The following is a 26,475-nucleotide window of genomic DNA, read 5'->3' as shown; positions in this document are numbered from 1 at the left end:
TGTATTATTTGTGATCACCTAGGATCAAAGACTGCTTTCAGACTTCAGAAGCTTTATTATTCAAATTAATGGAAGCTGAAACTCAATTTGACACCCATTTAAAAACCATTCCAGAGAAAAATATTGGCACAGGCAAGCACAACAACAGAAGACTGTCCAGGTCCGTACACAAAATCATGGACAAAGGCTTAAACATCAGTTGCTCATTTACAAAGGTTTGGTATGCACACTCCGCCGTCTGGATTCTGCTGCTCCTTCCATATTCTCCCAGTAACTCTCAATTTCAGTTCTTTCCTATCCCCACCAGAGAAGAAAAGGGCCATGTTGCGCTGGATAATGAGACCATCGTGGCTATCTCTGACCTTCCGGTGGCTATCCCGAATACTTCTTGGTGTACCTTCCCATATAACCTTCCTGCCATTTGCCCCCACCTCTAAGCTGTAGCTATAATTCCGCGCCGCAGCCTCATCACCCATGAAACGGAGAAATGCCATGTAAACTGGTGCCATCCCCAGCTGAAAGGCTTCAAAGTGAAGGCAGAAGTATTGACCAAAAGAATGGAAGATCTAATCAAACGAGAAGATACACAGCAATTACGATGAATATCCAGTCAACTACAGAAATTCATATACTAATGGCGTGAACAAATGGAAATCAACGTTGTTTAACTTATTTTCAGGGTATTTTGTGCCCTAGACCAGATGGGAAAAATGAAAATGTTCAAATGGTGAGCTCCCGTAACATTTATGAATAAGCTATTTATCATATAAAGTAGGAACCACATACATGAAGTATCCATCTATTTTTCATGGAGATTTTCATTTTGATGAAAGTATGATTTAGACATAAATAAATGACGGAAACGAATACACGTGGGAATTCCCGTTGATTTTCTCATAGACTCATGTAGCCAATCCCAAACTTTTTGGATAAAGGCTCGGATGATGATGACAACGACGACTTGTCCACAACACCCAATAGAAGATCTCATTTTCAAGTAAGAACCAAGTGTTTACCCCAATTTTTCCTTCCATTTTCTTAGAAACCCCTTTTTCCCTCTTATTCTAGCTCTGAAGGAAGGAAGGCAGCTTCACTGTACATAGTTAAAAAATTAGACGCCATATTTAACAATTACACACTTTGAAATCCTCACATCTATTATTGGCACATCTGTATTCAAAACCACCAGTTTGTATGAAAGTATGAAGCTTTATACACCAAGTCAATACCATGTTAATGAAAATACTCAGATATCTAAAGAAACCACTATTATTGATCTTTGCTGCAAAATCAACTGAAAACTTAAAGCAACATTACACTTACAGTTAGCATCCACGTTGCATTCTCTACTTCCCGGGGGTTGGACTTAACATAACGATGGTTGAATGTACATCCTGTGTGCATGTCAACCTTGTGGTCATCCCTCAAATGAGAAACCAAGAAAGGAATATCTCCGGTGACGGAACACTCTGATCCAGCATATGGGCAATTATATGGCCTAAAGTTGCATATTGCTTCGTGCTTAAGTTTGCTGTAATAGGGAAATATTTCTGGGCATCCCAAGCTGTAATACTTACAAGGCAATTCAAGTGACTCAGCCACCTTCTCCAGTGCTAAACACCTAATATCTCCAAGCTCCTGCCTGCAAGTGGGGCATCGGTTGTGTACTCTTATTTTGCAGGTGGAACATAGTGTGTGACCATTGTGGCACTGCATGGGGGGAAGAACAACATTGTTAACAACTATCAAATGGCTGGTGATTCAGCCGCACATTTATAATTAACAAACAAGTACACCTACACACGTACACACATGCATGCGTCCATAGAATCCATACATACAATGGTGATTATATAAATAACATGAAATCCAGGAGAGACAAATCAGGTGATGCAAAACTATGAACAGAAGACAAAGGAAACAAAGAACATAATTCTATTGATCTATTCATTTGACAATAAAGGCAGAGCGCAACAAGGCACATATAACCTTCACTCCTAAAACCATACATGAGATGATATGGTACTTGGACAATGGTTGATGTAGTTGTTATGGTGTGATTAAACTAGCTGGAAAATGAAGACATGCAACATCTATGCCTCAGATACAATTCCCCTATCGAGTAAAAAAAAATCCTAATGATTCTCTCTCAAGTCCAGCAGACGATCTTTCGAGTGTGTGGAACCACTCGAAGCAAGGGCCAGATTGGACCCCACCTTACATAGTAACCCCTAAATACTGGCAACCATTTGCAAGACACCAACATCAATTAAATGCCAGGAAGGGAATTAGATGTGATGGCTAAACTCTAAACCCTATTGACGACATTATTCATGCAAACAAAATAAGCATACAAAACTTGACTGATCTCATACCTGGTTGGCTGGTTGAACATCTAAGTGCAAATTTCTAGATAGGTCTATGCCAGGTACTAACAGATTCAAAGCCCCTACTCAACGTTAGACCTTTAGGATCATCAATCTGAATAACAAATTCTGCAACAGATCCCCTACACCAGTTGCTTCACAACTGCTCTCTCCAATGTAATTCTTATTATGCATATATGGGAAGGCAAAGGATGCACTGAATAGGTTTGGAAGACTCCTAAATGCTTCCAATCCTCACTTATATAGCAGTAGTTGAAACAACATAAGTCCATTGATCATATCTACTTAAGTACTTATACACTTCACGAATCACAATATTTAAAACCCGCCTAGGCCCAACATCCCCGAGCACCAAAGAATAGGAAAATAGGGGGGGGGGGGGGTCTTTCCATCACCAGCATCATCTAAGCCTTAATCCAAATCAATTCCCTATGCCAGCGAAAACAAATCCAATCAAGCATCAGTCTTAAATCATTCCCTCAAAAAGTCCCAATTTTGCCGTTTGACTCTGGATACGCCTTAAACTAACTTTAATTCAGCAACATGCCAAACCACACATTCACTACCTTTAACCAAAAAAAACACAATTCATATAAACTCATGAAATCAACGGTATATTTCAACGCCCAATTTTGCAAATCCACTGAATCCACCAAATTCAACGTATAACTAACGACATTCGAACAAAACCCAGTTACAGAACGTAAATCTAATTGCATAATTCCAACATTTATGAGATATCAAAACATAAAGAACAGACCTGATGAATGGGTGGGTACATGGAATTGGTGCAGACAGGGCATTCCAGCAACTCGTGGACGCTGGTGACCGGAGCGATCGCCGTTGGGCCCCCAATACTGCCATTATTTCCGACGTTGGCATTGTGAGGCTTTGATGAAGAGAACTGGCGCAGATTGTGGAGATGAGGATGTGATGGATGGTGCAGACTGTGGTGATGGATCTCATCCTCATCCAACCCATCTGAGAATGACACACTCTCCAACTCCATCACGAAGAAAACCAACCAAAAATTTCAGAACTTTATATCAAAATCGAGCTCAGAATCTATAAATAATAATCTAAGGGTTTTCTTCCACTCTTCTCTCGCCCCTCTCTCTTTTCTTCTCTTTATTTTCTCATGGGTTTCTCGCGAAAATTCAGAGAGAGAGGAGAGAGAAACAGATTCCAAGTAACCAAATGAGCCCCGCTCCCTCTCTCTCTCCCTCCCTCCCTCCAAAAAGAGGTTCTTTTCTTCCTTCTCTTCTCTCTCTGCACTTTCTCTCCCTTACAATATTTGCCAAGGAGAGAGACTAGAAACCGTTGATGCTCAGGTTTGGAGTTAGATTAGGAAAAATCCAACGGTTACCAGATTTCGAGATTTGTTTCCTTTAGCTCATGACAGGTCGCTTAACAGGATTTTAAAATATATTTCCAAAATTGTGCAACTGTTTTACGACATCCAGAATACGATCAATGTTTACCAACTTATTGTTCTAATTTTACTGTTGTCATTTGTTTTCTAAAATGATTACCAACGAAATTTTGACTGGAAATGATCCCAAATAACACAGATCGAGCAAGAAGATTCATGGCATATCATAGAAACGTTGCCACCCCTGCCAACTTCACCATATTTATCCCTGTCAAAATTTTCATCCTCAAAGGGCTATTGATTCATTCTGTATACTTATTGGGATTTGCTGCTGCTGCCCAATTCGATTAATTATATCAGGAATTATACAATGTCGTGTAATTGCACATTCAAATTATTAAATTAATGTGAACTTATTATGTACAAGGTTGATGAGAGAGACACCACAATCAAATTCAACCGCAATGTTACATGCTAGCTACTACAGTTTGAAGCTCTGATTCCACTTCAGGTTCCCTCTCAGATCTCTCTACAGTTACCTGCAACAACACGATCAGGTCATTAGGTTTGAAAAAAAATGGTAATGCTGCCTGAAGCAGAATTTTACGCGCATAAATTACAAACCTCGTCTTTTAATTTTTGTTCGGAAAGATAACGACCCAGTGCCCCTTTCCCATAAAGAATTTTAGCTCCGGTACCACGTCCCTCAGATCCAACAGCCTCTTCATCAACAACAACAGCATCTATTATGTCATCACCTGTTCTGACATCAGGAATCTGCAAAAAAAAAAAAAAAAGGCAGGCTGAGGCAGTTGTATTATCCAAAAAAGTGACGAATTCCAGAAATCGGAATGAGCTATAGATAGCGTCGTTTTGATTTATCAAGAAGAATCTCAAAGCTTGAGTTATTCATTCGAAGACAATCATCCAAATTAGCCACAAGCTAGTAATTAGACAGTAAGGACTTCCACATCACATAAATTTCATGCATTAACATGGTCAAGCAAGAAAGGTATACCTCATACATTGCGTCCATCAATATATTTTCTACTATACAACGCAAACCCCTAGCCCCCGTATTTTTGCTTATTGATTTTCTTGCAATTAATCTTAAAGACTTCTCAGTGAAGTGCAGCTTCACCTGCGAAAAGAAGAAGAAAACTCAGACAAATTAGTATCATTTCCTAAAATCCTGACTGAAAAAGTGATTACGTAGAGAAGTTAAAAGGGCCATGAGATGAAAACTCACGCCATTCATTTGGAACATCTTCCTGTATTGCTTCCCCAAGGCATTTTTAGGTTCAGTCAGGACCTGCAGAACATTATCAAGAAGTCACGAAAGAATGCTAAGTAAACTATAACATTCACTGGACTCTATTGATGGTCATTTCAGGACTGATGATGCAGACTGATTTCATTAACCATGTAATTTCTAGAAAACACTATACATTAAGAACCAAGGAGATCAATATCATCAAATTTCCTTGATGTCTGGTCAAAATTTTTATCTATGAAATTTGAAAAGCATGCATCCATCAATTTATAATTTTCCATATCACCATCGACACATCAAATAATTATAAAAAGTATAATGGCTACATCAAATCATTCATGGAAGAAAATGATGTATCAATTTGTATTCATCAGATGCAAAAATTGTATTGGCCAAAAACTACCTGAACAAGTTGACTCTCAGTAAGAGCTGATAAACTGACAAGGACGGGGAATCTTCCAACAAATTCAGGTATCAAACCATATGAAATTAGATCACTACTTTCAACCTGCGAAACAGGATTTCCAGGAAATCTTTAACATCTTGATGTTATATGGTATTAATTAAGAAACTTAAATTCTTCCAAACTAATAAAAAATGAGGTATATAAGCTGGGGACTTGCGAGAACTTACAGTTTCCAACAAAGATGAAGTAACAGCAGCACTTGTAATGCCACCCACCCTCATGTTTGCACGTACTGGAGCACCAAACCCAATAGAAGAATCTTGACGCCTGGGATGGAAGCAAAACACTTCTAGTTTGACAATTTCAATTACCAAAATGAAAGCATACCTACTTTGAATATTAGGGTAGTAGACTAGTAGACTAGTAGTACCTTTCAGAAATTGTTTTATCCAAGTCGATGAAAGCACCGCCGCAAATGAAGAGAATATCTTTTGTATCAATCTGGAAAGAACATGAGCAAATTAATAATATACTGGTTTTTGAACCAAAAGAACAATGAGTTGGAAATTTTATTCATAAACCAAAATTCTAAGATAAGTTAACCAGTAATGTGTCAGATGACTGGCTATGGTCAGGTTGCCTGAAGTATTGAGTCTACAGACACACAATGGAAGTATCTTTCAATCCTGATACTGCCGCAAGTGTCTCATCTTTGTAGTGTCATAAATAGTACAACACCTGTATGAAAATGTAGAAAACCAAAGCACAAATACCTGAATATTGTCACCTCTAGGATGCTTTCGAGCTCCCTTCTCTGGAACATTAACAATCTAGACCAGAAAAAGTTTCATGGAGAAGAAAGCAAAGAATTAAATATTCTATGCATTGATAAAATATGGATGATTCTAGTTTGCATTGATAAAATCTAAGAGATTCTAGTCCACTAATAATTATCATGAACCAAAAATTCAATCAATGGATTACAGATGAATTATTGAAATATCGGCAAAATGTCAAGCTGGATGCTTCAAGAGCACCCGATAGTGCTATTTGAAAGGCAAGGAACTATGAATCAAACTATTTCTCCAGGAAATGAGAATGAAGCACTTACTGTTCCTTCCAGCATTTTCAATAATGCCTGCTGAACACCCTCCCCAGACACATCTCTGCTAATATTAAGGCTTTCGGCCTGAAATAGATAATGAGAACACGTAGGGTAGAAAAAGTAATTTAGTAGTGAAAAAAAACATAGAAAGTACGGATAATGTTAAAGTAAGAGGAACCTTTTTGGTAATTTTGTCAACTTCATCAATGTAGACAATGCCTTGTTGGGCAGCAGCCACATTGTAGTCAGCAACCTGAAGACATACGAATATAAGAAGATCACGCTTATTCCACAAAAAACATTGAATATGAATATGTTCATGGTACAACAGAGATCAGGTTTTTTTCCCAAGAGAAACAAAAAGTACAAGGATTTTACGCAGGCAAATTTCGCAAGATAATGTAGAATCAATGTACCAACAAAATGTCTGCTTTGACCATCAACTTCAAACATATCATAAGGTTAGGCGAGTTAGAACTTACCACAAGTAACTTGTACAATATGGACTCTACATCTTCCCCCACATATCCTGCCTGCAAATAACATGTCAGAGGCACAACTAATAAGTTCCTTTATTAGTGGAATTCCATCATTGCATTCACATAAATGACAACTGAACTTTAAACAAAAGCGCATGACAAAAGGCAAACATTCATCAAGAAATCAAAATTCTACATGAATTTGAAGTTAAAAAATAAAACTTCCCAACTTTCACCAACTATGATAAATTATACTAATGGCACCAACTTGCCTGAGTCAATGTAGTTGCATCTGCAATAACAAAGGGTACGTTTACGAACCGCGCCAAGGTTTTTGCGAGTAATGTTTTCCCTGTCCTTGAAATGACATAAATCATCATCAACAAGTGAGACTAGTCACTTAAAGGTGTGTTTGACATTACAAATACATAAAAGAAAAAGAAAAGAAGAGAGTACTTATTAAACTTTTATACAACTATTCTGAAGATAAAAGTGTGACAGAAAATTACCTGAGCCTGTTGGCCCCATCAGAAGAATGTTACTTTTCTCAAGCTCAACTTTATCATCATCCATAGCCTCTGCTTTTTCATCACCTGAATCTCCAGCAGGCCTAAATTCCCCAGCAAGCACACTATTAGTAGGCAACTTTCATGATAAACATAAGTAACATTGCACTGACATAGGCACAAATAGACATAGCATAGATACACAAGACACATACAGTGAAGCATAGAGTGTTCTGATTCTCTGGTATTATGTCACAACCTCTTAAAGCAAAGTTAAGAGAATAATACCCACAAGGTTCTCATACTGATTTACAGCCTTCAAGACTCATAGTGACAGTTATATATGAGAAGTAGCCTAGTTCATTACATTAATTACATCAACGAGCAATTAATCTACATATGATAAGTTGTTGTATGACAACCACCTGGCTAAAATGCTATGAATGGCTATTTCCCTGACTTTAAGGCATTTCTCTTGTTGTATATATCTTAGATGACATGGTGAGTTATCCATATCAACAAATGAAAAAATAACTGCCTGGGACAGATGATCCATGGTTGGCCAACATAATACCAAGAGAGGAAAATAAAAAGCTAAAAAATAGAAAGATAAATCCAAACAAAGTATCTGCACATTGAAGGTATAGATCAACCACCTTTGCATTGATTCATAATATATCCTCATATAGTGATTGTAAATTGCCACAGAGAGCACCTGAATTCAAGTCATCGCATTAGGAAACTAGAGAAAAACAATAGCGATAAATACTAAAATGACAATCCACAGGAAGACACTAGTCAAAAACTTAAGTCCTACAGAATACAAACCAGATACAGACATCAAAGCGTGGCCAAAGCCAATTTTCACGAAACACAAAGGAACACCCAATTATCCCTAGTTCAGTTTGTACCTAAACTACTTAGCATGATCCCCACAACATCTTTATTGTCAATTGCATTAATTAGACATCTTCAATTTCAGAAAATTCACAAACCAGTCACAAAAAGTCTTCCTTTTTTTTTTCTTTCTCTGAGCCATTAACAGTCTTGTTACATTTTATAGGAAGTGATTATAAAATGCCAACTAGTCAACTCTAAAGTACCCATATTCACCTTTTTTGCCTTCTCCTGCCCAATAACAAACTTGTCCAGTCCCTTACAAATCTCCTTTGGCGTTGGAAAACCATTCCCCAAATTTGACCCACCCCAACACTCATCCTTTGAATTCGACCCGAACCCTCCTCCAGACCCGGTGCTCGTTCTTCTTTCACGAACCAGACTAGCACCTGAATCGCTCAGACGAGCCGAAACTACATACCCAGGAGGCTGCCAAACCTCCGGTGGTTCCCCATAAGAGCTCAATGCACCACAACCATCCCTCAATTTCTCGCTCCAATTCCCATCCGAATTTCTTCCAAGATTGTGAGTAACCCTGCCGCTCTCATTGAATTGTGTAACCTTTTCAACGAGTTCACAGCGTAAAGAGACGGACTTGAAAGAGGTGAAGTGGTAAGGCGCACCAGTGAAGCGGTCGTCCCATTTGGTGCGGTGCACAGAGTGAGCGCCTGCCATCATACCTGCGTGCATGTAATTGGACACGAAGTACCTAAATTGAGAGGCCGTTTCTTTGGAGGGTTTAGATCTAAGAACAGCAGCCATGACCATGAGTGTCGAGAATTTCCCCAGGAATTGGGGGGAAAGAATAAAGCTACGTTATTGTAGAGAGGATAAGCTTTAGCAGTTCATAGAAGAACCAAGACAACAACTCTTTGTGAGGGTTCGATAGAAGCGGATGTGAATTTAATTGGGTAATTGTCGGATTCTGTGATTATCATGTATGGCAGGAGAATTTTGGAGATGGGGAAAGTGGATTGAAAGAAGACCAGAACACAATCAAATACTCCAATATGTTCTTTCTAGAAAAGCTCACTGATTTGTGTGCTACAAAAACGACGTCGTTAACTTAAGATATTTTCTTAAATTATCCACAAATTGTGCTCTACTAAAGATGGGGCTATGTAGAGTTCTTTGTTACATTGACACTAACTAAAAAAAAAACCCATGAATATGAAGATTCCCATTTGTTAATTTGTTTTATACTCTGTGCCTGATAAGATTGATAGATGCATACGCGTGCTCCATACATACACAGTATTATATGTACAATCCCTACAGAGTCACCAAATTCAACTAAATCAACATACTACTTTTTATGGAATCCAGGTTCATCTTTGACATGATTCATGAACTTAGAGAAACCTATCATTTACTGGGGCCTGGGGGTATCGAACCTGCGAATGGACTCCACCGAGGGATAGGAAATAAACCCCTCCCTCGTTTGGAGAAGAGGCCAAATTGTGATAATGCACATTTACATGCATGCCGCAGTAAAAGACAGGGAGAATTTGTTGGGGAGGGGGGGAATGATGGTCAATTTGGAAATTTTCGAGTCACAAAGTGTCTAAAAACCAACCATCTACTGGAGTTTTTCCAAATGCATGTTCATGTGCTGAAGGGAGAGCCTAAGAGGCTTCAGCACCAATTTGCATCAAAGAGCGCGAGTGCTCTCACTCTACTCAAGCCATGAAACTTTTAAGGCTTTTACAGCAACAAAGCATCTCATGCACAGCCAGAGAAGGAGAATAATGATATCAGCATACAGCTGGAAGTGCAGGTATTTCCCAATTCTCGACTGCATTTTTGACTTCTAGTTTGATCTTAAAAATGCAGCTACTTCAGTGTCTGCGTCATCTTGGGGTTGTTCTATCCCGTACAACTGGAAACTGATTCTGCCATTATAAAAAGACTGCAGTTAAGAATTTGTTCATGAAAAATAAATACAAGAGTTCTACATTATTATTTGATCAATGCATATAACTGCTCAACAGCAAATCCAACAAAGGGTTCTTGGACTCCAAGTTTTTGGCTCTAGATGATGACACAAACTTTGGTTCCAATCTAGAGCATTCACATGCTTCTGTGCTTTGGACAGTACCATAGAGTCAATGATATGAATTCTTCTTCAACACAGCAAAGATCAGCCTCACTACTTCAACCTTAAAAAGGCTGGGAATCCAGCTCACTTATTTCATCTTATACACAGAACGAGTATTTCCAACCCTTCAAAGACTGCAGAACTTTCTTTATTGGGAAAGAACATGACAACTTTAAAATCCATAGGCAAGCACCTTAATAAAAGAGGTAAAAAACATTACATGTCCTCTCATTGTCTCATAGCAACATTCAACTTCTTGTATTGAGAGTTGAGACACACAATGACGAAAAGAATGAAAAAGTTTCCCTTAATGGAATACTATTTGTAACTTGTCACAATCACATGAAAGTAATACAAAAAACTATATCCAGGGCATGTAACATTCCGGGTGATAAGTTCCAACAAGTGCTAAAGAGAGAATATCATATTAACATTATGCTTAGTATACTAGTATTGCCTGATTAATTTCTTATTTATGATTGTGCAGTGCTAAATATCTACCAACTGCATTTATAAGAAAAAGTTGCTCCTCAGCATTACCTGAGTTGCATGTGATGAGCTTTGAGCTAAGAACATGACAAACTCTTGCTTCTGTTTTTCAAAACTCGACTGTGCATTGGCTAACAACGCCTGCTCTCTCTTAATATCTTCCGTCAATTTTTCCTTTTCCCATTTTATCTCACTCATCTTCTTCTCAGTTTGAGCATAGGATTCAGACACATTTGATGTCTTGGAGGCTTTAGGGAACCTCACATCCACATCCACCCTGAAAATCATACAATTTAAAAGGGAAATGAAACAACAAAAGGAAACAATCATAAATAAGAAGCAATCGAGCAATGATAAGAAGGAACATAACATCCAAAAGTATTCGCATCAGGTGAAAACTACAGCTTTACCAAACTCATACAAATTATGCAAAAGTTTAATGGTGAGATTCAACATGCAATGTTACACTAACAAAGTCATCAAATGTCTTGATGGCATAACCGCTTACCGATTGCCCAGAGAAAAGCTGCCAGTATTCCTTACCATCCCTCCGTCCAAAGAAATGGCTCCATCATTTATAAAAGGGAGTGCATGTAACATGTCTTCCCTTGTTCTATAGACTTGCAAACAAGAGAAAAGATTATAAAATAGAGTCTCTCTAAGACCATATCCACTGGTTGTGACACAAAACAAGTTTGCGCCCTCCACTTTGATCATATTTACAGCAAAGCCAAGAAACCCAGGTGGACACTCTCCATTGGGTAATTTCGGCTTTAGCAGATCGAGCCTCCTTTGTGGGTCATCAGCTACAAACTCACCACAGTAGGGTCTGGAATGGGGGGAGGAATGTTAATTGAATTTTAGCTAATGGAAGTTCAGATTGCACAAACAAAGACAACATGTAAAAGCCATGCCTCAAATTTTCAAGAGATATGACACGAAATCGTCCTTCCAAAGCTCTCCCAATAGAAGCGCCAAGCCCATGAAGACCAGAGCCTTTATTAATGTGTCCGTCCTTCTCATATACTTCAAGAGCTTTAACGCCTTCCAAAGTCTTACAAACAATTGCAAGCATAGTATCCAGTCCTAAGTACTCTGAGAAAAGCCTGCACTCAAAAATAAATAAAAGAAAACACATAAAACTTGGGGTTAACAATGTATGTCATCTCAGGGTTCCTCTAGCTATCAAGGTAATCCTTCTCAACCTAGAATGTGAACAAGCAGGGAATTCATCTTAAACTCCTAGTAAGAAAAATCCCTCTCACAATATGCAGCATCGGGAATAAGGATCCAACCATCACAATCCAAAAACCTCCACATATCTCCAACACGCAGCTTTCAAATGCAAAGCTAGAGTCCTGGCGATCCTTTTGAAATGATAAGGAAAGATTCCAGTAAACACAAGAATTCTGGATATCCCAAAAAATAACTGGACCTAAAAAAATTTGTACAGCTTTTTTATCGGTTATACTTATACATGATAATGAGAAATTGTGACCCCAGAAAGGTAACCACACAATACAGTACACAAATCATACCAACCTGTTAAGATTGTCATCATCAACTTTGCCAAGTGTGGCAACAACCCCCAGCACGTCCCTGGTCATTAAGAGATGATAGGCCAGAGTGCCATGACGTGTATTCAGCTGGCACAATATGGACGCAGCAGATTTTTCATGCAGTATAATCTGTTGATTGGTTTCGTCCTCACTCTGATGGGCAGAATGGTCCTCATTTGCGATCGTAAATGTGCTTGAAGCATGATATTTTCCAAGAATAACTAAAAGAAAATTTATAGATAACGAAGAAAGGAAAAAAGCATAAGGATAATGTATGTGACAATAAAGAGATAAAATCTTAAATTAGAAGTTAAAAAGAAATGGACAAAGCTCTAGCATGGTGGTAGAATCAAAAAATGTCAGATGAAAGCAGCCTTAACCCCAAATTTTCGGGGAGTTTTTACAATGGATTGAGCATGTGATGCCTACTTTGAAGTGAAATAATTTTCGGGGAGTTTTTTAGTCAGAATCTTATATACCATCAACAATTTTAAATCACAAAAGTACAGTGCAACGTGAAAAATCTTGCCATGATCAAAATTATCTACCTGAGTTGTAATTTCTTCGTGGGTTTATAAACTACCTAAAATTCATGGCCAAATTCCATTTGTATAAAATACCTCAAAAACTTCCTTAATCGCAATTTCTTCAACAAGGAGTTTGTTGACTGTTGACATTCAACATTACAAGCAGATGACACGTGCTCGATGTCTTTGGTTAATGAACGACTTGAATGGAGAATTTTAGGGTTTAACTAAAAATAACTACGCCAAAGCAAGGAAAATCTAGCATAGTAAATGTGCCCTTGTATCCACATTTGCGTTTTATTCCCTTTTCCAAGTTTAAAGTTAGATTTGCCAACTATAAGACAAGACGATAAATTTAATTTATGAAACTTTATACCTTGCAAGTCAAGAATAGACTCATCTAATTTGTTTCTCTGAGTCTTCAGAAATTTTATATTATCCTCATGCTGTTTGATTTTCAAACCCAACATATGTAGATCATCTTGACGTTTCTGCAGAAGGTAAATTAGTTCAAAGTTAGTTTATTTGAGGCATTTCATACTACATAAGTACATAGCAAGCAAATGAATAAAAGAAAACAGATATGTCATGGGATTTAAACAATTTTAACATTCATCATATTTGTTGTGACATATTACATATTCTTAATAATAAAAGGTCACATCACATATAAACTTTTTTATCGACAGGATGACAAAATCTCAAAGCACTGAAGTTCTAGAAATTACTTCTCAACCTTAGAACTGTAGATGATGGATTGTGCCTGTGAAAATCCTCCATTTTGCGTTTCATCTCTCAAAACTATGCTTTGGTCATTCTTGTCCATTTCCATCAATGGAGATGATTTCTGAACTGATAATGGATTTGCATCAGTTGGAAGCTGCAAAGGGAACCATCTTTTGTTAACAGATATGTACTCTTAAAGTGTAAACACTACAACAATAAATTCCAATGACTCCGATCTCCTTTTATCCCCTACATTTGTCTTTCTTTACTAGTTAAGTTGAAATTTTAACCAAATCTAATGCAAAATTTTTGAACTTCTACAACCCAAGGAAAAAATAAGAGACCATGAAAACATCAATAAGACTCACTTCCAAAATGAAAATGCCCAAATCATGAGCATATATGAGTAGAAGGAAGAATTGGGAAATCATCATGTAAATAATACGACGACGGGGAGGATTAACTAACTCTAACAACCATTTAAAAATAGATTTAAATGCTAAGCTCCTCTCTAATTGAGTGCCAAATTTCCCAATCTAACAACTCCCTTCATTAATGTTTAACCCAAAACTGCAATGTTCCAGTTAAATGACACCGCATCACTAGCCTTCATAATCCTCCGAAGCAATCAACACAGGCAGATTATTTAAAGATGCCCTAGACTTCATACATAAAAACTAGATGTCAAAAGACAGGGTATACAACAACAGCAGTTGGAAGTTCATATAGTGACACCACCTCACTATATAATAATTTGAAAGGAAGACACACACATCAGGAACCAAAAGAAAAAGAAAGTATTTGCCAAGTCTTTCCAGTTCCAGTGACTCTCATTACTCAAATTTGAGGAAGTAAGGAGAACCATGGGTTTCATATTATTATCTTCCTTTCAGTTTCTATTTGGATGAGCACTATTTGCACCCTTTTTTAACTAAGTACACCTCAAACTAAATAAACCCCAACTAAAAACATAACAATATTAAGTACACCCCTTTTTTGTGTTTTTTCAAAAAACACAATCTGCACCCCATGTGTAACAGAACAAAACATATCAGAGACAAACACAAAAATAGAGCATGATCATACAAGAGGCAGACACAAATAAAAGCTTTGCAGTATTCCATATCTTCCATACAAGTCACAAAGAGGTCAACGGTACTAACCAGTAGTTTCAAATAGCTAAAAAAAGCTTTGCAGCATACTCCTGCATATTCCATATCTTCAATACAAAAGGCACATTCACTCACACAGCAGCATGTACTCATGAATCCATCAGAAACACGTTGAATGTCAATTTTACCTTTTGTTTCAAACTCTGAGTTGAAAATTGAGAATTCTGACTTTGCATAACATCATCAAACACATGAGACTCAAGTGCATGCTCAAAGGCTGAAGGATCACGTAGCGTTGATTTGTCCACTACTTGACTGGTTTTAGTCTCTTTCTGCCCCTTCTTTCTCCCCCTCACACTGACCTTTGGTTTTGGCTCTAAGATAGATGTGTTGCTTGCCTTTCCTAAAGACTGAAGTTGTCTTTTAATTTCTAGCTTCTGAGGTATAGTTGCAGTTGCAAATGTCCTTCTCACAATGTCAATCTCAGCATCAATTGTCACCTCCTCTTTTGGGTCTTCATTGAAAGGTTGAATGCACAATTTTTTCCAAAAATTGTGAACATCACTGAGTGGGATGCTACTCCCTTCATTTCTGTATTTTGTGAGCATATGAGCACATGGCAAACCAAAAGATTTGACAGTGGTGTGATTACAATTTTCTGCACTTACACCATCACTGCCAATAGAAGCTAATTCGCTTTCAATCTTCTCCAATGCAGCTGTAGATACCATATTCACCAAGTCCTTGTACAAAGAAATCCTAAATCGAATTGGCACTCTAGTGAGACTATATTCAAAAGAAGCTTTTATATCAATCACTTGACCTTGAAGCAACAGGTTAATTTTGTTGAAAGACTGGACAAAGCCACCATCTGAGTTGGATAGATACTTTTTAAGTTTAGAATGGTTGCTCTCAACTCTATTAGTAGTGGTGTTCCCAAGATGAAAAAACTGATCAACCCAAGCCGACACAAAGTATGTCTTGTATTTACTCAACCATGAGTCATTCACATAACTCAAAGCTTTTGGATGATCTTTAAACTTGCACTGCATCTTCTTCACTGCTTCTTCATACTCATTAATAGATGAAGAATGCATCACAGTAGCCCAGCATCTCATAAAATCATCAAACTCAGCTTTAAGGCGAAATAAGCCAACACAATTGCTTAAGATATTCTTAGATATGTGTACTCGACATAGCATATTTTTTGCACTAGGAAAAACAGCCTTCAAAGCATTCATCAAGGCAATTTCTCGATCACATATGAAGACACCAGCTACTACACCATCAAACAAGTCTCTGAAGCAACCTAAAGCCCAAACATAATTGTCTTCTTGTGCTGCACTCATGTAACAAAATGCAACAGAAAATGTCTTCTTTGTAGATGTTACTCCAACAATATGCAGTAAAGGAAGACGATATTTATTCGTCTTGTAAGTGCAGTCCAACATGAACACAAATGGAAAAGCTCTAGCAAGCTGGATCGAAGTAGAGTTAGACCAAAACAAGTCTTTAACCACCTTAGTTGTTGTCTCATAACGATGTCTTGTAACATAACCATTCTCAGTTAGTAGTTTGAACAACTGCTGCATATGTGACTTGCCGACTGTCTCATGGATTCTCAAAGTAGTACTGTCATTGTATAATGTCTTCATAGTTGATGCATTTGTTGGATCTTTCAGCTTTATGTGATTTAGAATATCTCTTGTCTTCAACCCTGTCTTGCTTAGCCTTTCAACAGTCTCCTTCTCCTCTCTACTTAGTCGACCAACAAATGAATGACCTTCAAATGCTTTAACCAAGGCATGATTGTGCTTTCCATTCAAAACAATCAATATCCATGTCCCAGTTAGTGAATTTGACACATGAGCTTTCAGGGAGAATGGGCATTCACATTTTTTTGTTGATGATCTCCTCTTCTTTGGAATACATTTTGCCCTGTATCCACCACTTCTTTGACATCCAAATAAAATCCTAGGGGTTCTCTTCAGATTGTTGAAGTCTGACCTTTTAACAACAACAACAACTCCATGCCTACGGCCACATTTCCTTGCATACTCAACAACAGCTTCCTTATTCTGAAATACCTACACAATCCATAAAATCCAACAGCGAAATTAATATTATTCCCTAAACAAATTCCATTTTACATGCACTGCGAAATGAAGGGTTCTACAACAATACCATATCAGTTCGAAAATATTCTGTTGTGTCCACTTCAATCATCACTGGGGTATGTAACTCACCAACTTTGCCCTGTAAACATGACGAAGACATGCAGTGTCGTTTCCACTTAGGTCAATAGTGAGTTCCTATCAAAACTGACCTGACCTGTTCCTATCAAAACCTATAAGTTGGGTTAGGGTGAAACTGACCTGTTCCTCATCATCCATCTCTTCTCCATCGAAGGTCTGGTCGTCGTAGGTGTCAGGGCTGCCATCGTTGTCCTGTTCTCCGTAATCCATCTCTTCTCTATTGAAGGTGTGCATGACTCCGTCGAAGTTTGGGAGTGAGTCTATGTCTTCATGTTAGGGAAGAAGGAGAGGAGGATATGAGGAATTTGGGGCAATGGGGTGTTGAAAGATTAGGTTTTTTGGGACGTTAATGGGGTATACTTAGTAAAATGAGAGGTGCAAATAGTGCTCATCTTCTAATTGTTATGGGGCAATTTTTTCGGATTGTACTTTGTCTATGGAATTTGGACCATAATCCATCAGGATTTATATTAGGCCAATTTTCATGTTGATAAAGATCATGAGACTGATTTTGAATTTTCTTTGACGGCTAAATTGAAGCTTTTGTTCCCCTCTTTTCTTATAGTTTCTGGCTTTACCCTTTTCTTCCCCTTCTCATTCTTCTTCTCCTCTGGCTTTGCTTCTCTTCACTTTTTTGTAGTTCAATTTCTATACATTTGTGCTGCATCTCATATTGAACATCTCCCCGTCGATGTCCTCGCTCAAAGATGAAAACAGCTCAACATACTTTAAAAAAAAAAACTGAAAAACACACGAAAAGTTGAACGATTTCAGGATCTTCCATTCTAACATTCAGTGGGTCTTTAGACGAAAAGAAACGTATGCATGCAGAAATCCTACACTTTAAGAAAATGTGGTAAAGGAAAAGGAAACTCGCTTCTCGATTAGCTCGAGAACCGAAGCGTAGCCCCAGAGCTTCTAACGGATTGGTAATTTCTTTGAATTAAAATTTTTCCTGCATTATCTGAGCAGCCAAGTAGCGAACAGAAAATTAAGAGAGAGAGGAGACTCACCTGGTTGTTGTTCGCTTGAAACATGAGTGAGTTTGAGAGCTTTGACTCGCTCGCTCGGTCTTCTCTCTCGCTTGAAATCACCACTCTTTCTCTCCCTTCTGATTTCGTATCACACTCACACTGTGCGTATTATTGTGTAACTGCGACTGCGACTGGGAGCGACATACCCAGGAATTGGAATCTTTTCATAGGTTTTAATTTAATTTTAAACCAATATGATAAGTGATATTAAGCCCATTAAAACTTGGACCAACATTTGTTCGCAATCAGATGGGCTTTTGTTTGTCCAAGTCCAAGTCCAGTCCAAAATCTTTATTGGGTTTTCCACATTTTAAAAAATGGACAACTAACGGGTGTTTTAGGGAATTTTTTCAGAAAAATACAAAGAGAGAGAACGCTTAAGTAAAACAAATATGCCAATTTTATTGTTGTTGATAATAATTTTCTGACTGACGTGTCAACAGTTTGTTGATAGAATGAAGACAACAAATGAAAGCCAGACAAATCTTTTTCTGTTTTTTTTTTGAGAATAAAATAAGCCAAATCAATGAATCATTGACTTCAAACCAATGTATATGTAAAGATAAAAATATTTGAAAGGGCACTTTTGTCATTAACTACAATTCTAAAGAATTTGCTGTTCTTCTTCTTCCTCTCATAACAACTCCGACTCCGACTCCAACTCCAAACCCTAACCACCAAACCTCCTCTACGCAGAGCTGTATACACGTAAGAGACAGAGAGTTTTTGAGAGAGAAATGGTGGAAATCCCGACAAATTCGACTACGAAAGAGAGAGTTCCATAGAGAATAATTGTTGAAGGTCTGTTCTTTGTTTTGTTACATTTTCCAAGACACACTCGTATCCGATTTTATGATTGATCGTTTGATATATTTGAGACCCATCAATGATTTCGAATCCTAGTCAAATCTTCTATGCCTGCATTGCCAATGGAACAACGATTCTTGCGGACTTTACCTCGGCTGAGCCTGGAATCCAGGATTTAGCTCTGCAATGCATCGAGAAGACCCCGCCTTTTCACACCATGTTCTCTCACACGGTTCACAAACGATCCTACAACTTCTTAATTGATGACCCTTTTGTCTACTTCGCAGTATATCATAAGGATCTTGACAAAATCGATGTCTATGAGTTCCTAACCGGCTTAAAATCCGCTTTTGAGGAGGTGAACCGTGGTGGGTCCAATAAGGGATTCTCCTCTCATTGCTTTCAATCGCAGTTCAATCCCATTTTCAGAGAGATTCTTGGGTTAGACTTAGAATTCTTGAATCAAACGACGAATAGTGATTCCAGAGAGGGTCGAAACTGGAGCTTGGATTTGACAAAAGGGCAGGGCGTGGTGAAGGCTCCTTTGCTTGGAGGGAGTCCAAGGAATATATTAAAGAAGAAAAAGAGATTGTTTGGAGATGTTAAGGATGTTGTTGCTATGGAGAATAACAAGGTGGATGTGGGCATCGATGGGAATGGTAATGTTGTTTTTAGAGATTTCTCTCCGCCTCCGGCACACAGGAGTGGAATTCACATGGCTGGTGATCGACAAAAGGCCAAGCAGGTCTGGAGGAAGCATGTTTGGGTGGTTCTGATATTGGATTTGGTTGTTTGTGCTGTTCTGTTTGGGATTTGGCTGGGGGTTTGTGGGGGGTTCAAGTGCATTGATGGTTGAATCAGGAGGAGTGGTCTGGGATGTTAGTGGGTTTTATTTCAGTTGTAATTGTCTTTGCAGACAAATACAGAATGATAGAATGATGGAGATTGTAAAAGTAAATGTTGCTGATGGATGCTCCAGTTTGTGTTCTGGTTTCTACTGGTAATTTTTCTTGGTTTTTTTTTTTTTCCTGTAAATTTCCTATTCATTTGAAGGCAAGTAAATGGCTCCTTGTAATATGATTCTTCACGTGCACTTCCATGTAAGGTGTTGAAATTGTTGATAATCCACTGGCTACAAATATAAACTGTGCAGGTTCCTTCTCTGGCACCTTTTATTTTTTATGTGTTTCAAATTACTCATGCGTTTTCCTTCAAATCCCTGGATAGAATTAGGTTCCCTCCATTGCAATAGCTTGGTTTGATCCTTTTGGATATTGAATGCAATATCTATGCAGTTCCTTCCATTTTTTTTATTGCATTTTCATCATCATCAATCATAAGTTATCCTTGCATCCTCCTATGCTTTTAGCCTTTTATAAGATGTCGGAGCTATTGTTTGATGCAGAGAAACTCTCTTGAAAGTTAATGAAGTTACCTTGGCCACGTCTATATTGTTTGTGCTCTCTTTTCTGTTTGCCTCTCCTGTGAGAACATTTGTATAATGTCTGTAGGACCTTTACATGCAAAGCTTCTTAACATAATACTAAAGAAATGTTATATCTCTGAATCTGTTGCCTTAAATCAGCTGTGACCATCTCCGGTTTTCCTAGATTTGATAAAAAATTTCCTTGGGAGTAAGAACTTGCTTGAGTATGCAGGGTTTTTGAGTCTTAAACAAAAAGAATGTGCCTTCACATGAAGGAATCCGGGTGAGTAGGCATTAATACACTTTTTCTTTGGATATGAGAAAATGTTAAGATGAGAGAGAATAATGAAACGTTACATATCTTCTGTGCACGAGCCTTCTTTATGAGCATATTCACTAGCTCCATCAACTATCAGTACTTGCACATGCCATAGCCTGAAGTACACAAAACAAAGAAGATTGGGAATTAAAAAATAAACAGACAATCGATTTTAAAAATTGAAGTTCATTTGAGTTTTCAAGCATACTTGGATCCACATTGGTGATGGCCCCGGTTTCCTCAAAATCACAATCGTAATCGTTCTTTCCCGAAGCTTGATAATACACGTTCATGGCGTAAGCTGCATGAGCTGGAACTGTATTTGGAAGGAAGCATTCACCACCTTCTTTAATGGCTCCACAATCCATCCCCAACCCACACACATAATCAATATTTCTCTGCAAAGCCTCCATGTCTGCCCCTGTTCGTGGTAGACACCATTTCGTCAAGCCTTCTTCTGGTGCAAATGGTCTGGGATTCACAGGATTCGACGAACTAGCCTGCACAAAGCCCAGTTCAAGAACCATTTGTAAAATAGACCAAAACAAGAAAAACAGAGAGTTAATAATAAAAACAGAGCAAAACAAACAAAAATGAGAATAAGAATGTTGAAGTATAGTATTAATGATGATTGATAATTAAGATTTCACCATTTTTATGAATCATAAGAAGGCTGAGCACTGCAATGATCATGACTAAGAAACATGAATGGGTAGTATTGGCAGCAGCAGCTACCGTTGGCCTTAGAACCCCAATGTTGTAGACTGGTGTCATATCTGGCTCGAACAACCCGAAATTCCTCTCGCATGTCGGTCCAGGTTTAAGGTTTTCATTGAATAGAGCAAAGATGTACGTCTCAAACGTTCGGTTAGGCATCAAAGGAGTGCCATCTCCAGAGTTCACATGTCGCATCAGATTGCTGTTGTACTCTGCTGCACTCTCAGCATCAACGCCGACTTGGGACGAATCTCCCTTCGATGGCCACCCTGTCTCGGCAATTACAATTTCTATTTCATCAAAATCAAGCAATTTCATTGCAGAAAAGACTGCATCAAGTTGTGCATCAAGCATGTTAGAGTAGTTATGTCCTGTAATTTCGTCGAACACTCCTATGTTGGGCCTGAACAGAGCATAATCGAGTGTATCAGCAGAGAAACCAAAGAATGGATATGGGTTCACCAAGAAAGGAGAGTTTGTGGCTCTGAGGAAACTAAGTAGTGGTTTAATGACATGAACATCGTAGCCTTGTCGGAATTTTCCAGCAGAAGGTGGACTTGAGTTTGATAAAATGCCAAGCGAGTGAGGCGTGGAGACTTTGATTCTTCGGTCAAGCGATGCACCGACGAGGGCTGTGTGAAGGGATTGCATAGCTGGTACAAGGCTGTATATGAACAACTTGTTTGCAGTTGACAACACTTCGTTGCCAACGAGGATCCGAACAATGTTTGTTGAAGGTGTGAAAGGTTGGATGTTCTCTTTGAGCCATTGTTGTGCAAAACTTAGTTTTGTGAGGTTCGGGATTTGGTCGTTTGGGATAGTAATTGTGACTTCAATTCCAGTGTGTGCAAAGGCTTTTAGTATTTCTGGGTTAGCATCAAAGAGCTTCACTCGGTTGATGATGGTGGATTCCAGGAGAAACTGTGCTACTTGTGCCGGTTGAGGAAGGTTGTTAGCCACCGTTCCGTAGTTTATTCCAATTGCTCCCTCCACACCTATGAACGCAAAATCCTCCATCTTTATCAGTTTTACTAATAATTTTGCTAAAGAAAATATATAATCAACACAAGCATACCTGGGAGAAGGGTTGATGCAAGGAGCACAAGTGACAAGTCGCGGAAAATTGAAGCCAAAAGAGCATAGTAGAGATTCTTGTCCATGAGTGCGAAGTGGGTAGATGAAGGTAGGTGAATGATACATGTAATAGGAGGACAGCCATGAGTTCTGAAGAAGTAGGGACTTGGGAGTTGGAGATGCTTTGCTTGGTTTGTGGGTGAAGTGATTTTGGTGCAATTGCTTTACTAAGATTTGTAAATTTCATTTTGAATCTTGTTCTATTAGTAAACCTATTTTTACTTCTTTGCAAGGAAAACATCAACATTCACTTGATAGTGTCTTCCATAAATATAAATACATGTAAACATATCTCTGTAAAGTTAACAAGAGTCTGTGGAGGGAACAATCTCAAGAATAACCAACATTCATATGATATTATGATTCACTGGTGGCAGCTGAAACTTTCTTTAGGAGGTGGAATAATCTTTTCTTGTGGTGGTGGTGAAGGTTTAAACAGAAGAATGAAGTAAGTATGAAGAAATCTTATTCCACCAATCGTCGTAAAGAGAATCACATGGAAATCTTGTTCAGTTAGTCTTAAGATACCCAACAACAACAAAAAAAAAAAAAAAAAAAGAAGTTCTCTTCGTAGTACAAGAAACAAAGCAATCTTCCATAGTAAATATAGTTCATCAAAAAATATAGAATTATTTTTATAAATTGAATTAGTTGTATGTAAATATGCAAACAATGGAAAAGAAAATTAGAGTGCAAGAATAAAAACTTATCTGACAACAACTGCTTCATTGCCGCTTCTTGTTCTGTTTTTTTTTCCTCCTCCACTTCAAACATTACTTGCTCAGATGAGCATCTCAGCTCACAGCAGCCCCAACCCAAATAATATCCAGTCCCAGAAATCAAACAAATTTTTGAGTGAAAAACTGCGTTTGGAATACTCATTTGAGCAAGAAACATTAGAGAAGAGGATTGTAGTTGTGTTCCTGTCTCTCCCTCTGTCTCTTTCCCTCTCTTATCTTGTTCTAAGAAGGCTAATGCTCCACCCACATATCTAGCGTTCTTGCTATAAATAAGAAGTAGCTTCATAAATTTTGACAGGTACCAAACACCGCCCTACACCAGGAAAAACAAAACAAGAAAAAGGAGACTTGACTTATTGACTTAACAACAGCTGACCTTTTTTACTTGCTACCTACCAATACCATGCATAGAAATTAATTTGAAGCTGATGTTAATAGAGGTAAAAAAGCAGGGCAACAGATGGCAGTTTGTGAAATGACTTGTTTGGTAGGTAAGAAACAGTAGCGGGAACCAACTAGGTGGGAGAAATGGTTACTTGGATGCAATTGACAGGCAGTTCAATTAAATTGGTAGAAAAGATGAAGAAGGAATTTTAGGTATTCATTGGAAATTTGGAATGGCAGCTCAAGATGGTTTGGTTTCAACCCAACAACCAAAAAGATGCCTGCCACTGAAAATTGGCCCCAAACAAACCACTGAACTACTAATTAACAGTATAAGAAACACAATTTTCTGCATTATATTAACAAGCCAACCCATTGATGTCTCGTTCAAGTTTCAGGCTTTCAGCGTCTATGCATTCCGATATTGTGAATTTGTGATTAATAGTTGCTCAAGTCCCGAACCTCTAATGAGTGAGTGATTACAGAGCTCAGAGCATGTCTCCTATTGGTGAACCAATAATGATTTGTAACATTGAAAGACACTAATTGTTAAAGATTTCAGGCCGTGGGAGCAACGCCACATTATTTAGAGAAAACCTCCTAACTCAACAACTTCTTTGGAATTCATATGGATTCTAAACTTTCGGAATTTATAACAATATATGTATAGAACACCTAAAAAACTGTTTCAAGTGAACAAATGACCACATCAACATAACAAAATCATTGAATTAAAGCACACCCAAAAAGGAAAACACATGATAAGATATCAAACAAAGCACTCTCAAGAACTCAACCAGAAGATGCTAATTTCTCTTTATCCCACCATATCAATGCAATCTCAGGTCTGATCCTGGATGAACTGGCCAATGTTGTTGGGCTGCTACTCCCACTGCTGTCGGACAATGAAGCCATTGTTCTCCGAATAACCCCAGATGGAGAGGACAAAGAGGTCGCCTGAGGGCTACAGGAATCTCCATTTCCGGTGATGATGCTAGGTCTTAGTACCTCTGCTAGTGGACCACCGAGTGTCGAGCCCACCCATGAAGTGGGTTGGCCCTGGTCCGATTCTATAAGGCCTAGCCCCATGCGGATCTGACCCATCTCATCATTCATGGAGCTGTGAGCGGCCATTGATAGCGTGAGTGAAGAAGAAAGTGACAAGTTCCCATTTGTGGAAATGGAGTTGTGCTTATTGTGTCCCTCAGACCAGGCATCAAGGAAGTCTCTTGGGCCCTCTGTGAGTTCTCTCTCCAGAGAAGAATTCACACCAGGAAACAAATGGTGGTGATGATGATTATTGCTCTGTTGATGATGATCTTCACTCACGCTGAAATCTGTATATATATTCAGATCCAGAGACGCTTGGTTGAGAAGAGAGATGTTTGTGTCTGCTGCTATATTGGTATTATGAAGCCATTGTTGATCACATGTTGAGTCTCTCATGATCATCCAATCCAAGCTCCTTCAATGTCCAAATCAAAACACAAACGACCAAAATCAGTGGACGTGAACATACAAAATTCCCGGCAAAAGATCACATGATCCAAATTGACTTACCTGGAATCGTTAAAGTTAGGAGCTCTATCCCTGGTTTTATCAGTAAACAAAGGTGTTTGAGGAAATGCCTCTGAAACAGCTCCAGCGAACTGAGATATAGAGCTACTACTAGTACCGATGTTGTTGACAGAAGAATTAGAATTATAACGAGTCTTCTTGTTGGCTTGAAGTTCCACATGCTTTCTTGAACGGGGACGACCTCTGTGCATGTGACGCTCACAGTACTTTTGGTCAGGCGCCACATCTCTTGAGCACCTCCATTTCTTCCCATCTGTTCTCCTGCACCTTCCTGGCTCAAGATCTGCCCCATTTGACAACCTCAGATTAAGACCTCCACCTACTTCAGAAACCAAAATAAAGCACAAAGTTGGCAACTTTGGAGCAAAATAAGACAAACCCACCAAGAAAAAAGAGAAAACGAAAGAGGGTGAATATTTACAGGAAGAGTTAGGTGGAGATGGGTCTGAGTAAGTTCTGGGAAAGAGAAGCTCAGGAAGCACAGGAACAGAGGCCATCATGTACTTGTATATCATTGCTTGTCTCTCAAGCTCCTTCAACTGAGCATTTGTAAAAGGATATCCCAAAGCTGCTGCCATGTCTCCTGCCACCAAGAGACAGAGAGATTTTGTGCGTTTGAGAACAAGAAGTGGTATTTATGAAAGAAGATATGCTGGATTTGACTGAGAAAAGAAAAGAGATAAAAAAAAAATAAGGAGAAATTTTTTGGTACCAGAGGATTTGAACTGCAAAGTTCTTACACCAACTGCACCACCACTAGCAGCAGCACCAAAACCACCAGCATCAACAACATCGTATATATCACTGCTGTTAAATGTGGGACCATCACCAGTAGTAGTCATACATGATGGGACTAATGGACGGTGGTGATTATCATGATGATGGACTATATTCATCATCATCATCATCTTGGTTTCATCAAAACTAGTATTATGACCTCCCCTACTACTAATAGTACTCACAAGGCTTTCTTTGGCTGCTGCTGCCTTGTCTGAGACGCTATACCCATGATGATCCATACTCATTCATAAAGCAATCCCTTTTTTCCTTTCTGGGAAACTCTCTTTCCCATCTAATAAACACCTTACCCCAAAAAACTCTCTTATGACTCGTAAATCTCATAGACTAATCTGCATGCGCCTTTG

The 26,475-nt window shown here is 38.5% G+C and overlaps 6 protein-coding genes across 10 annotated transcripts; 1 reads left to right on the top strand and 5 right to left on the bottom strand.

The window, feature by feature from the left end:
• Positions 1 to 56: 56 nt before the first annotated feature.
• Positions 57 to 3,631, bottom strand: LOC120003910 (E3 ubiquitin-protein ligase SINAT5-like). Its single transcript, XM_038853066.1, has 3 exons — positions 3,148 to 3,631; positions 1,324 to 1,710; positions 57 to 566 (listed from the first exon to the last, which is right to left on the bottom strand). The coding sequence occupies exons 1-3, from the start codon at positions 3,394 to 3,396 to the stop codon at positions 204 to 206; spliced, it is 999 nt and encodes a 332-aa protein (XP_038708994.1). The 5' UTR covers positions 3,397 to 3,631; the 3' UTR covers positions 57 to 203.
• Positions 3,632 to 4,071: 440 nt separating this feature from the next.
• Positions 4,072 to 9,425, bottom strand: LOC120003909 (CLP protease regulatory subunit CLPX1, mitochondrial-like). Its single transcript, XM_038853065.1, has 15 exons — positions 8,642 to 9,425; positions 8,185 to 8,243; positions 7,532 to 7,632; positions 7,295 to 7,374; positions 7,026 to 7,076; positions 6,722 to 6,796; positions 6,550 to 6,627; positions 6,212 to 6,268; positions 5,869 to 5,939; positions 5,666 to 5,765; positions 5,436 to 5,540; positions 5,009 to 5,071; positions 4,778 to 4,900; positions 4,384 to 4,536; positions 4,072 to 4,298 (listed from the first exon to the last, which is right to left on the bottom strand). The coding sequence occupies exons 1-15, from the start codon at positions 9,191 to 9,193 to the stop codon at positions 4,227 to 4,229; spliced, it is 1,740 nt and encodes a 579-aa protein (XP_038708993.1). The 5' UTR covers positions 9,194 to 9,425; the 3' UTR covers positions 4,072 to 4,226.
• A 551-nt stretch (positions 9,426 to 9,976) lies between these two features.
• LOC120003906 (protein DEFECTIVE IN MERISTEM SILENCING 3-like) lies at positions 9,977 to 18,367 on the bottom strand. 2 transcript variants are annotated; one of them, XM_038853062.1, is made up of 11 exons: positions 18,205 to 18,353; positions 17,312 to 17,932; positions 17,121 to 17,192; positions 15,125 to 17,023; positions 13,835 to 13,978; positions 13,475 to 13,589; positions 12,555 to 12,792; positions 11,927 to 12,118; positions 11,521 to 11,841; positions 11,064 to 11,289; positions 9,977 to 10,317 (listed from the first exon to the last, which is right to left on the bottom strand). In XM_038853062.1, exons 2-11 carry the CDS (start codon positions 17,423 to 17,425, stop codon positions 10,276 to 10,278), a joined length of 3,363 nt encoding a protein of 1,120 aa, XP_038708990.1. In that variant the 5' UTR covers positions 17,426 to 17,932; positions 18,205 to 18,353; the 3' UTR covers positions 9,977 to 10,275. The 2 variants fall into 2 exon arrangements, with proteins under 2 accessions (XP_038708990.1, XP_038708991.1); XM_038853063.1 differs by lacking the exons at positions 15,125 to 17,023; positions 17,121 to 17,192; positions 17,312 to 17,932 and having other exon boundaries at positions 18,205 to 18,367.
• A 470-nt stretch (positions 18,368 to 18,837) lies between these two features.
• LOC120003487 (phytolongin Phyl2.2-like) lies at positions 18,838 to 20,211 on the top strand. The gene has a single exon (XM_038852492.1). The coding sequence runs from the start codon at positions 19,112 to 19,114 to the stop codon at positions 19,886 to 19,888; it is 777 nt and encodes a 258-aa protein (XP_038708420.1). The 5' UTR covers positions 18,838 to 19,111; the 3' UTR covers positions 19,889 to 20,211.
• Positions 20,212 to 20,702: 491 nt separating this feature from the next.
• LOC120003712 (glucan endo-1,3-beta-glucosidase) lies at positions 20,703 to 23,682 on the bottom strand. 4 transcript variants are annotated; one of them, XM_038852762.1, is made up of 4 exons: positions 22,570 to 23,676; positions 21,513 to 22,489; positions 20,986 to 21,277; positions 20,703 to 20,893 (listed from the first exon to the last, which is right to left on the bottom strand). In XM_038852762.1, the coding sequence occupies exons 1-4, from the start codon at positions 22,652 to 22,654 to the stop codon at positions 20,871 to 20,873; spliced, it is 1,377 nt and encodes a 458-aa protein (XP_038708690.1). In that variant the 5' UTR covers positions 22,655 to 23,676; the 3' UTR covers positions 20,703 to 20,870. The 4 variants fall into 4 exon arrangements, with proteins under 4 accessions (XP_038708690.1, XP_038708689.1, XP_038708692.1 ...); XM_038852761.1 differs by having other exon boundaries at positions 21,513 to 23,677; XM_038852764.1 differs by lacking the exon at positions 20,703 to 20,893 and having other exon boundaries at positions 21,069 to 21,277; positions 21,428 to 22,489; positions 22,570 to 23,681.
• A 702-nt stretch (positions 23,683 to 24,384) lies between these two features.
• On the bottom strand, positions 24,385 to 26,355 carry LOC120004159 (growth-regulating factor 7-like). The gene is made up of 3 exons (XM_038853426.1): positions 26,043 to 26,355; positions 25,313 to 25,913; positions 24,385 to 25,217 (listed from the first exon to the last, which is right to left on the bottom strand). The coding sequence occupies exons 1-3, from the start codon at positions 26,353 to 26,355 to the stop codon at positions 24,545 to 24,547; spliced, it is 1,587 nt and encodes a 528-aa protein (XP_038709354.1). The 3' UTR covers positions 24,385 to 24,544.
• Between the last annotated feature and the right edge of the window lie 120 nt (positions 26,356 to 26,475).

This window comes from Tripterygium wilfordii, chromosome 8 (assembly GCF_013401445.1).
Source record: "Tripterygium wilfordii isolate XIE 37 chromosome 8, ASM1340144v1, whole genome shotgun sequence".
In the NCBI taxonomy this organism is placed as follows: Eukaryota; Viridiplantae; Streptophyta; class Magnoliopsida; order Celastrales; family Celastraceae; genus Tripterygium; species Tripterygium wilfordii.
Note: the sequence above shows the minus strand (reverse complement) of the source record. Positions and strands in the feature narration are given on the sequence as shown.